The following is a 12,500-nucleotide window of genomic DNA, read 5'->3' as shown; positions in this document are numbered from 1 at the left end:
GTCAGTAGCTCTGGTACAGTACACATCAAACAGACCTCGTCAGTAGCTCTGCTACACATCAAACGAAGCACCAACAATGTAGTTTGCAAACCCAGAGTTTACAACAGAACACTGTTGAGAACATTAACTGGATTGGAGACCTTTTTAGCTGTCTAAGCTCATGTGTGTGTGTCTGGTGTGTGTTTTTAGCTGTCTAAGCTCATGTGTGTGTGTCTGGTGTGTGTTTTTAGCTGTCTAAGCTCATGTGTGTGTGTCTGGTGTGTGTTTTTAGCTGTCTAAGCTCATGTGTGTGTGTCTGGTGTGTGTTTTTAGCTGTCTAACCTCATGTGTGTGTGTGTGTCTGGTGTGTGTGTCTGGTGTGTGTGTGTGTGTGTGTGTGTGTGTGTGTTTCTCAGGTGTACAGGTTCGACCGCTTCGTGCAGGACGGTGAGCGGCGGACGGAGTTCCTGAGGCGAGGTCAAAGGTTACGCTACTTCCTGATGCCCTTCGGCTCCGGCGGCTCCAAGTGTCCCGGACGCCACTTCGCCCTCGCCGAGCTCAAGCAGCTGGTGTGTGTGTTGCTGCTCTACTGCCGGCTGGAGCTCACACACGCACACACACACTCACACGCACACGCACACACACACGCACACACACACTCTCCGGAGCTGGACACCTCCCGTGCAGGCCTGGGCATTCTGCCCCCGAGACGAGACGTCCCTGTGCGCTACACACTCCTCCGAGAGGAAGAGGGGGAGGAGAGAGAGAAAGAGAGGGAGGGAGAGAGGGAGAGAGGAGGAGAGGCGGAGGAAGAGGGGGAGGAGAGAGAGAAAGAGAGGGAGGGAGAGAGGGAGAGAGGAGGAGAGGCGGAGGGAGAGGGGGAGGAGAGAGAGAAAGAGAGGGAGGGAGAGAGGGAGAGAGGAGGAGAGGCGGAGGGAGAGAGAGAAAGCAAAAAGACACCAGAGGAATAAACTGCAACACACTACACACACACACACACACGCACTACAAAAACTCTTTTTCACACACACATACACACTATAGGAACTCTCTCTCTCACACACACACACACACACACACACACACACACTCTACAGAACTCTCTCTCTCACACACACACACACACAGTCGACTGGAGTCCACACACACCACATGACCACATGATCACACTGCAGACTGAAGTCCCTCCACTGACGCCATCTTGCCACTTTGGGCTCCTGTTGGGCGTCCCTATTGGAGTGTGTGTGTGTGTGTGTGTGTGTGTGTGTGTGTGTGTGTGTGTGTGTGTGTGTGTGTGTGTGTGTGTGTGTGTGTGTGTGTGTGTGTGTGCGCTGTCAGTACTGTGTGTGTTTGTTGCTGTGTCTCTCTCCTTGTACTGCTTGTGTGTGTGTGTGTTCGTTGCTGTTTTCCTGTATTGTGTGTGTGTGTGTATGTCTATCAGTATTATGGGATGTTGGGGTCAGGGGTCAGGTTAGGGTCATGGTTAGTCTTCCACACGGGGTCACCATGTCACTCTCACAAACACACACACACACACACACTCATACACAGGTTAGGGTCGTGGTTAGTTTTCCACACAGGGTCACCATTTCACACACACACACACACACACACACACACACACACACACACACACACACACACACACACACACAGACACACACACACACACACACACACACACCACACACACACACACAATCGGAATCTCGTCAAATGAAAAACCACAGTGTACACATTCAAAATCACTCAAAATAACATAATTACTATTCAATAACAATAACAATAATTCAATTCAATTCTATATTACTTAGTTTAAACATGAGCATCCTGCACCAGCAACATAATAGGCTTCACATATGACTAGACCAGTCAGTAATAATACACTTGAACAGTGCAAAGTGCTACATTACCCGTCTTCTCTAGAAAGCTACAGAACATTACGTCTTCTCTAGAAAACTACAGAACATTACGTCTTCTCTAGGAAACTACAGAACATTACCCGTCTTCTCCAGAAAGCTACAGAACTCATTAGAATCATATAGCCATGAATAGGACAGCGAAAGACGTTGCAAACATTCTTCACGGTGGCGCTAAAACCTTCGGCTGTTGGGGGATCACATTCAGAAACGCGCCCTCTTCAGCAAAAGAATGATTTTGTCATAGAGAACCATTTAACTCCAAATTGTATTTGCCCGCCTATCTGGCAACACCGGCTCAGCCAACAAACATGAAGCAGCGCCATCTGGGGGAGTGGAGAGTCACTGCAACAGACTATGTGCACAAAAGGCTCTCAGCTTGCTTCCAGTAGAGCCACGATTAGCTAAGAGACACCCGACACGCCCGAAAACCGCCACAGGCCAACATGTGAGGGTTCAGGCAGAGAATGTCTAATAAGGGGAGAACGACCACTCGCTGAATACTTCCGCATGGTACTGCAACTAGAGGGCGATCGCGAGCAAGTGGAGAATGACTGGAGGTGAATGGAGTTTCTCCTAAAATCCACTTTTCTCTGGATATATTTTTTTGTGTAGAAATGGGAATACTGCATGTGAAAGGGAGGTCAAGGAAAATACACACGGCTGAGTTTTACATTTTTTAAGTCCCTTAATTGCTCTAAAAAGCCTTTCAAACGTGTCAATGACGTCATTCATTAGCAGGGTGCTAGTGTGTTATGGGCAACAACGACCAAGCCTGTGAGAAACCAAAGGGCCATAAGTATTTGTTCATTCAACTTTCGACCTATAAACCATATGAGCTTGCAGAAACTAAAATCCGATCTTCGATTTTTTAATGACAATCAGGTGAAACAGACCAATTTAGCCGTCTAGCCCCATAGACCCCCATTGTTTGATCACTTGCTCGTGATCGCCCCTAGTGGAACTGCAACAGGAACTGCAGGTACAATGGAGTTAATGGCGAGTGGAGCGGCTCTCCATAAATGGGCTCTGGCAAAGATCGTATAGTTACTAAGATGAATCATAAATGGGGTTTTCAATGGAATGAAATGGCACCCACTTCCGCCTTCTTAATGGGCGTGATCAGTGACGAGATCGTCGGTTTACAACGGTGTAGAAGCAGCAGAAGCAGTGTGCCGTTGATAACAGGTGGCCTGCGCAATTAGCGGAGACAGGTCAGGTCAGGGGGGGCAGGTCGTGAACAAAGTTATTTTTCTATGTATTTATCTCGCTGGAAAATACGATTTCAATGTGGGAATGTTAGAAAGACGTGTGCCTTGTAGAATATGGGTTCGTTACTTGCATTGCTGAATGTAGGGCTAAGGGAATGGTCATAATCCGAGATAAGGTTTATTTCTCTCGTTTGCTTCCTAAATGGGAGTGGCACTACGTCACTGGCTCTGGTTCAGGCTTTGACTGCGCTGTAAAGTGTCTGAATGTGCTGTAAAGTGTCTGAATGTGCTGTAAAGTGTCTTAACGTGCTGCCAAGCAAAGATCATTAAGGGCGGAGCAAGATACTTCATGAGAAGCCACTTCCTGGAACCCGAATCGCAAGAGGGGGGGGTCAAAATCCCTCTTTATGCAGAGCAGAGGCAGCAACTGTTCCATTGAAGTCTATGGACATACTGTAGATCAGAATTTCATGTATATGCTAAGATCTTGGTTCTCTGGAGTTAGGAATGTGAATTTTGGGCACAGTTTCATGACCCTCAACCCCTTCTGACCACTTCAGGTAAATTTTTAGCATTTTTGAGCATTCCAGTCTGGAGAAAATCAACTTTATATCAGGTGTGCCCCTCTTGTTTATACTGCTGATGTTGGCCGGTTGCTACGTACGCTCTACCAAAGATCCTTAAGGCGGAGCAAGATACGTCGTCGTAGTTCATGTCTATGGGCGCAAAACGGGGATCACTTCCTCTGCATAAAGGGGGTGTGTCATGCATGTCCTTAGGCTCATTTGCGATGAGCTGCGGCTGACTTAGGCTGGCTTCATACGTCAACGAGAGCTTGAGAGTCTTAGCGGGTGGGGCGACTATCACACCAAACTCGGCCCGGACAGTCTTACTGAGTTTACGTACCTGAAGTTACTCGCTGGAGACCTTGCGGGAGATATCGCGGGATTTTGTATTAAATACAGTAAAACTTTTATTCTTACTCATTAAAATGAGCATGGTGACTAACGAAATAAATTGATATGATGTGTTTAAATAAACCACTGTTGTCATACAGTTAACAGGCCTGCATTGTAGCACATTAATTAAATATCAAGTGTTTTCCGTGTGTATCTTTTTAACCAACAGCATAAAATAGCAGAATATCCTCACGTTTTCAGTAGGCTAGCCTACCGCTGTTCCAGAAATCACAAATAAGAAGGTATCCCTTCGATTTCTGTTCATTTTAGCAGATTCTAACATAAGGAGAAAAGATTCTAGAACAGAGCAAGATGGAGCACAGGGATAAGCTCCAGCGTCGTCCCAGACGCTGGCTACAGTGCTGTATGGACTGATCCGTCTTGGTCCGCTCTAGAGTCTCTGGTAAGGAGGCAGAACGAGACACCTGTCATACTCGTCATTGGTAGATTCCTTCCAAACGGCCCTATCACAACTTTGAACTGACGTCATTGGGGTGGGTTTTGGCCAGCGCAGTTGCTTAAACGAACTGCGCTGAACTGCGCTGGCTGAGCTAAGACGCAGTCTCCCGAGATCTTGTAAGGACATTTGACATGATGTCACGGGGGTAACTCCCACCGCGACTGCAAGTCGTCGGACATGATTTCTAACCAGTTTGCATTTCGTCTGTCCCAGTATGCACTCTGTTTAACCCAGCATGCATCACATCAAGTCAGATCTGCGCAGATTTTCGAGAAGTCAAACACACCTATTGATGTATTCATGGGTTTCATCAGGTCCCTTTCCACAGGTGTATAAAATCAAGCATTCGATTATCAATGCAATTGCTATCGGTTGCTCGATGATGTTCCAAAATAATCTTGCTGCTCTTTCAAGCCTTCTACATGTATTAATTCTAATATGGAAAATAACACACAGAAAGCATGTACACTTTCAAGGAATTAAAATAAAAACATCAATGGAATAATGGAAATATGTCGCTGCTCTCATTAAGTTACCCCAGTGCCATCTGATCGTCGTTAGCACAAATCAGGATTTGGTTCAGCTGGCTGACTAATGTGTTGTCAAGGTAGAGCCAAAGATCATTAAGGGCGGAGCAAGATACTTCATGAGAAGCCACTTCCTGGAACCCGAATCACAAGAGGGGGGGTCAAAATCCCCCTTTATGCAGAGCAGAGGCAGCAACTGTTCCATTGAAGTCTATGGACATAGATCAGAATTTCAAGTATATGCTAAGATCTCCATTCTCTAGAGTTAGGAATGTGAATTTTGGGCACAGTTTCATGACCCCCAAACCCTTCTGACCACTTCAGGTACATTTTTAGCATTTTTGAGCATTCCAGTCTGGAGAAAATCAACGTTATATCAGGTGTGCCCCTCTTGTTTATTCTGCTGATGTTGGCCGGTTGCTACGTACGCTCTACCTTGGCAACACATGGTGTGGACGCCCCCTCCCCCCCCCCCCCCACCACACACACACACACACACACACACACACACACACAGAAACCACAGGGGACAGTTTAGCACATGTAGCTTTATTTTACTAGACACACATCTACGTGGCATATTCTCTCACACACACACAGTGCTCTTCAGTGTAACAGACACATATGAGTGAGCGCACGCACGCACACACTTCTCTTCAATGTAACAGACACACATGAGTGCTTCCCTTCAATGTAACAGACATATGAGCACACACACATATGCACATAGGCACACATATACAAAAAAAGACTTCTCATGATGCAAACACACATCATCACTAACTGAAAATACTGTTGCACTAAGTGCCAACATCACTAGCTGCTTAGCATGCTACTGTAACAGCACAGGACCTCCCACACACACACACTTCTGTATGTGCGGGGATGTGGAATGATTAAGGGGTTAAAGGTCAAAGTGGAGCTGGATGCGCGGCCCCAAGATGGCGATGGTGGGGTTAAAGGTCAAAGTGGAGCTGGATGCGCGGCTCCAAGATGGCGATGGTGGGGTTAAAGGTTAAAGGTCAAAGTGGAGCTGGATGCGCGGCTCCAAGATGGCGATGGTAGGGTCAAAGGTTAAAGGTTAAAGGTCAAAGTGGAGCTGGATGCGCGGCTCCAAGATGGCGATGGTGGGGTTAAAGGTTAAAGGTCAAAGTGGAGCTGGATGCGCGGCTCCAAGATGGCGATGGTGGGGTTAAAGGTTAAAGGTCAAAGTGGAGCTGGATGCGCGGCTCCAAGATGGCGATGGTGAGCATGATTCCGAAGCCGAGCAGGATCCCAGCATTCTGCAGGAGGAAGTAACCATAGTGACTGAAGCCCTGCTCACTGGCGTCGTTATGGAGCATCTCCGGCACCTGCACACGCACACACACACACGCACACACACACACACACATTAATACAACTCACTATGGAGCATCTCCGGCACCTGCACACACACACACACACACACACACACACACATTAATACAACTCACTATGGAATTAAGAATATCAGTGCTACATAACAAGCAAACCACACACACACACACACACACACACACACACACACACACACACACACACACACACACACACACACACACACACACACACACACACACACACATTAATACAACTCACTATGGAATTAAAAATATCAGTGCAACATAACAAGCAAACCACACACACACACACACACACACACACACACACATTAATACAACTCACTATGGAATTAAGAATATCAGTGCGACATAACAAGCAAACCACACACACACACACACACACCCCCACCTTAGGGTGCATCAAGTGCCCCCTTTTCCCCTTTTCCCTCTTCTATGGATGAATAAACACGAAATATGAGGTTTGGCGAAGACTGATAATGATCTAGGAGGTACCACAAAGCACCTTCAGTTTGACAATATTTCATAATTTAAGGCTGATTTTGGTTATTTTACAATTATCTATTTGTGGTTGTAGCTGACTGGAGCCTTGTAAGTTAGGATCAACTTGAGAAGACGTTTGTCTTGAGATAGCACATCTGCTCCTGACATATAGATGGAGTCCTCACCATGTCTACCAGAGCAAACACACACACACACACACACACACACACACACACACACACACACACAGACACACACACACACAGTGCCCACCATGTCTACCAGAGCAACCACACACACACACACACACACACACACACACACACACACACACACACACACACACACACACACACACACACACACACACACACACACAGTACCCACCGTGTCTACCAGAGCAAACACACACACAGATATAGACACACACACACACACACATACACACACACACACAGTACCCACCGTGTCTACCAGAGCAAACACACACACACACACACACACACACACACACGTAGTACCCACTATATCTACCAGAGCAAACGCAACAGTGGTCATCCCCAAACTATTCCACAAAGTTGGAAGCATGGAATTGTCCAAAATCTCTCGGTTAATGTATTCGGAGTTCCTTTCACTGGAACTAAGAGGCCAAGTCCCCTTGCTGTGCACAAAACAGCCCAAAGCTTCCCACCAGTGCACAGACCAAGGTCCATACAGACGAGGATTAGTTGGTGTGGATGATCTGGACTGGCCTGTGGTGACCCAATACATGTGCACCTGTACAGACAGATGATCTCTAAGTTATCTCTCCACTACTGGCTGATTTATCAAACAGGTGCTTGTGCTTCATCCTCCGCAAAGTAAGAGACGCGTGAATAAATGTGACTCTCCACGGCAAAACCAGTCGCTTGTCGCAACAGACGTCTCTGAGAAAAATGACCATTTATGTCACTTGTGCTAAAACCGTGGATTTTTTTTGTGTGTGTTTTGAAACAGTGGGAGGTCTACACTGTACGGCCGTGAGTACATTTAGCCGAAAAACTGACCTTTTCTAGTCTAAAAAACGTGAGTTTCTTGAGGTGAGAAAGTTAGAGGAAGCAGGAAGTTAGAGGCGTCTCGTTTTTGCCGCTCTATTCCAATGTTTACGGTAAATGCACTCATTGACAACAACCAAGCCATCCGCGTGCTGTGTCGTTGATACACGTACCGTAAATCTTTCAATAGCGGCGACCTTATAAAGCGTTCGTGAGTGTTGAGCCGACGGTTAACTTCAGAGGCAGATTTCTCCGTTTTTCTCTTGGCATGACAGGATGAACTCAACTCCTTTGAATGTTTATATTTCAGTAATATGACGTTCAATTCATTAGATATAAGTATCGTTTTGAAGGTTGATTATGCCCCTTCCGGAAAACGTAATAACTATGATTTTGAAAATTTGGACAATGTGACTGATTTCGCCATGGAAGGTCACAAATAAGCTACAGCTAGTTCCGTAGAGACGCATAAATAAATAAGCTACAGCTAGTTCCGTAGAGACGCGTGAATAAATAAGCTACAGCTAGTTCCGTAGAGACGCGTGAATAAATAAGCTACAGGTAGTTCCGTAGAGACGTGTGAATAAGTAAGCGATTAATTTCTGGGCTTTTGATGGTTGCCGGGTCAGGTCAGAACCAGGCCATTTTCGTGGATTCACCACTAGGTGGCAGTCTGGCCAGGTCTCGCCAGGTCACTTCCCTGAAACGTTACAGGCAGTACAGGCAGTACAGACAGTGATCAAGCAGAATTCCCACACTGTATGCACACACAAACACACACACGGACAGTGATCAAGCAGAATTCCCACACACACAGACAGTGATCAAGCAGAATTCCCACACACACACAAACACACACACACACACGGACAGTGATCAAGCAGAATTCCCACACTGTACGCTCCACTGCATGCAGTAATCTCCCTGAGAAACACACACGCATGAACACACACACACGCATGCAGGGATTAAAGCAAAAAAAAAAATCATTTGACTGAAAAAAAATTTCAGGCAATCACTCGCATACTGCCTCAGCCATCAACATTATAACACCATGTGATCCAATAGCCCTTACTTGTTCAAAGCTAAACTCTAAAGAATAATGGATCCAGTACCAGTTCTTCAGAGCGATGCCAGAAGAACCTTTTTCAGTGCTTCAAAGAACTGTTGAGGCAACAGTTCTTAAAAACCAAAACAAAACAAAAAAACATTTAATGAATGGCATAATGTCATGCCATAAGAGGCCAAGCCTATTATTGTATGAGGCTCTGAAAAACAATTTCCAATGTGAAGAACCTTTTGCCTGATGTAATGGTTCAAAGCAGAGTTTTGACTCTCCATGGAACCATCCAGAGATTTAAAGAACTATTTAAGCACCTTTGAGAGTAGAACATATACCCAATGTTTTTCGAAGACTTAACCATTTTTGTTAATGGTGTACATGACAACCGCTGTCAGTGCAAGCATGTATTTCCACAATGCTTTCAAGAACAATACATGAAAGAGAACAATGTTTGAACAATAAAGCCAACGGTGAAACAGAAAGAAATGTTTTATAGCTATGCTAAACCAAACCTCTATAATTTCGAAGGTCTATGCCAAACCATACCGTAAATTATGGTCAGGTTATTTTATTTGATTAGGCTGCGCAAAGCACGGGGCTTTATTTGGGGGCAGACTTGCATTCGAGGCGGGCTTTACTTTTTATTGTGAGACATTGGAGCATCTTATCGGTAGGGTTCCGTTTGGTTTGGGATGTTATTTACTTTTGGACAGTTTGATTTTAGTGCGAAATGGTGGGACTGATGAGCACTGAAATCTGGGCGGCATTTGATGGATCACGATGGTCATATTTGTTGTGACTGTTTCCTGTAAGCTAGTGAAAACCGCCGGGATTTCCGCATGTTCTTTATTAGGAGACAAGACCGCTTTCATTCATTTATTCTAACGTACACTGCACTAATTGAAACCTTATTCCGTAGCCAAGTAGCCTAAATTGAGTTATTTTCAAGTCTGCATAATTTAGCCTAATTTCTATTAAATTCTTAGGCTGGAATAATATGTATTTATTTTTGTAGATTTATCTGTTATTTATTTATTTTTATTGGTTTTTAGTATTTCCTTATTTTGCACTTTTTAATAGCCCTTTTATGTATTTATTTGTCTATTTATTTACTCATTCACTCATTTATTCATTATGATGTTCTATCTTTAGTTTATGAGCATTGTAGCTTTTATTTCTGGCTTGTGCCTTATTGTCAGTTTTCAACACTTATTATGTATATTCTCCTTTTGTTAATGCTTTTTTGTAAGATAACTTTACCTGTGAAGCACTTTGGGTCAACGGCTGTTGTTTTAAATGTGCTATATAAATAAAGTGACTTGACTTGACTTGACTTGGAATGCCTCCAGTCGCAGCAACGCAGCCTCCTGTTTCAGCCTCAACGGGGCGGCAAACGATGAGCTTGAGAGCGTGATGGAAACCCATGGTGTGGAGCAACGACTTTTGATTGACAACAACAGCATCAAACCAACCAACCAACCAACAATATGAAATATTAAGAAGAGCTCCTATTTCTGAGTTAAATAGAATCTGAATTAAATAGAAGAGTCATCATTTAAGGATTTGTGGTAGCCTATAGGCTAAGCAGCTTTTGCAATATTATTTTGGCCAACTCGCGTTGCATAAAGACCGCAAGTGTAGCCTATCTGCTTTATGTCAGGCTCAGCAGCCTACACATTCTATCAAAAAGATATGACAGAAACAATAGCTTATTTTTTTCTTGCTTTGTTGCTTCTAGATTGTCCTTACACATAAGCCCCAAAGAGAGAAGGATTTATGGCGGACCAGTTCGCTCTAGCCTATTGCCTGTTTCTGTAAACTAAGACGGCTAATCCAAAACGTGGTTCATCTTTCTTTTTTGATTCCTTAAAACGAAGCATTTATAGCCTAGTTATTAGGCTATAATTATTATTATCATTATTATTATTTAGCCTATAATTTATCATCATCATTATTAAGTTTAGCCTACTGCATGCATCTGTAGCCAATGTGTTTGAGGACTCTGCCGAGCCCTTTTGCAGATCTCGTCTTTGTTCCCTCCGCCGAGGAGGTTGTGTTTTCATCGGGGTTTGTTTTGGGAGTGATCACCGTGTCTGATCCCGGAGGCGCTTTGCAAAGGCTGCGCTCTCGGAGCTTGGGGCAGCCGTGGTATACTGGTTAGCGCATCGGGCTTGTAACCAGAGGGTTGCCGGTTCGATCCCCGACCAGTCCACCACGGCTGAAGTGCCCTTGAGCAAGGCACCTAACCCCTCACTGCTCCCCGAGCGCCGCTGGTTGGGCTGGCAGCTCACTGCTCTGGGTTGTGTGATTCACCTCACTGTGTGTTCACTGTGTGCTGTGTGTTCACTAATTCGGTTAAATTGGGTTAAATGCAGAGAACTGAATTTCCCTCACGGGATCAAAAAAGTATATATTCTATTCTATTCTATTCTATTCTCTCGGAGCTTGGACTGATTTTGTGCTCTAACGTAATTTCACTTAATATAGCCTAACCTAACTTATTTAAACTACGGTAACTAGCATTTGAGACTGGGGCATTGATGTATGCATTAGCCTGAAGTTTTGTGTGTTTATCATGCATCAGGAAATGTCATTGCGCAACCGTTCAAGCGAACTTTTCAAACCTCTGTTCTTTTCTCAATGAATTCTCTAGGCATAACCAGAGAGGGTTAAAGCGGAGCATAACCTACCTAAGTCCTGACCAAAAAGGAGAGAATTTTGAGACGTCTGTTGATTTGGAACTTCTTAGCTTAATTCTTTCTGTCTGTCTGTCTGAAGCTGTTGGGAATCATATCGCTACTGTAGAGCCCCCAACCCCCCTCCACTTTTTTTTTTCTCTGATCTGCACCGATCTCATTTTGGGCCTTTGGAGACCTGAGTTGACGCAAATCCGTCATATGACGGAGAACTTTAATCCATGCGCATGAACACACACACACACACACACACACACACCGCAACATGTCTTCTCTTCCTACAATGTGCAGCCAAGTCCCACCCTTGAGGGGTAGACACTGGTAGACACGGTAAGAACACACACACAAACACACAGACAGTGATCAAGCAGAATTCCCACAGACACACACACGGACAGTGATCAAGCAGAATTCCCACACACACACACGGACAGTAATCAAGCAGAATTCACACACACACACGGATAGTGATCAAGCAGAATTCACACACACACACACACACACACACACACACACACACACACGGACAGTGATCAAGCAGAATGTCCCCCCCCCCCACACACACACGCACACTCACACACACACAGACAGTGATCAAGCAGAATTCCCACACACACACACACACACACACGGACAGTGATCAAGCAGAATTCCCACAAACACACACACACACACACACACACACACACACACACACGGACAGTGATCAAGCAGAATTCCCACACACACACACACACACACACACACAGACAGTGATCAAGCAGAATTCCCACACTGTACGCTCCAC

At 45.0% G+C, this 12,500-nt stretch overlaps 2 protein-coding genes across 3 annotated transcripts in view; one reads left to right on the top strand and one right to left on the bottom strand.

Moving 5' to 3' along the window:
* Positions 1 to 5,370, top strand: part of LOC134099967 (cytochrome P450 7B1) — a 38,972-nt gene extending 33,602 nt beyond the window's left edge. Inside the window, exons 7-8 of the mRNA XM_062553017.1 lie at positions 396 to 793; positions 5,346 to 5,370. Of these exons, the coding sequence (XP_062409001.1) occupies positions 396 to 793; positions 5,346 to 5,370 (423 nt within the window). The remainder of the gene's footprint in view (positions 1 to 395; positions 794 to 5,345) is intronic.
* Positions 5,371 to 5,607: 237 nt separating this feature from the next.
* slc39a6 (solute carrier family 39 member 6) overlaps positions 5,608 to 12,500 on the bottom strand; it is a 43,145-nt gene continuing 36,252 nt past the window's right edge. For both annotated transcript variants that reach the window (XM_062530821.1, XM_062530822.1), the window contains one exon: positions 5,608 to 6,407. In XM_062530821.1, coding sequence (XP_062386805.1) covers positions 6,255 to 6,407 — 153 coding nt within the window. In that variant the 3' untranslated portion in view covers positions 5,608 to 6,254. The remainder of the gene's footprint in view (positions 6,408 to 12,500) is intronic.

Source organism: Sardina pilchardus, chromosome 2 (assembly GCF_963854185.1).
Source record: "Sardina pilchardus chromosome 2, fSarPil1.1, whole genome shotgun sequence".
Classification (NCBI taxonomy): domain Eukaryota; kingdom Metazoa; phylum Chordata; class Actinopteri; order Clupeiformes; family Clupeidae; genus Sardina; species Sardina pilchardus.
This window is presented reverse-complemented; position numbering and strand designations above follow the sequence as displayed.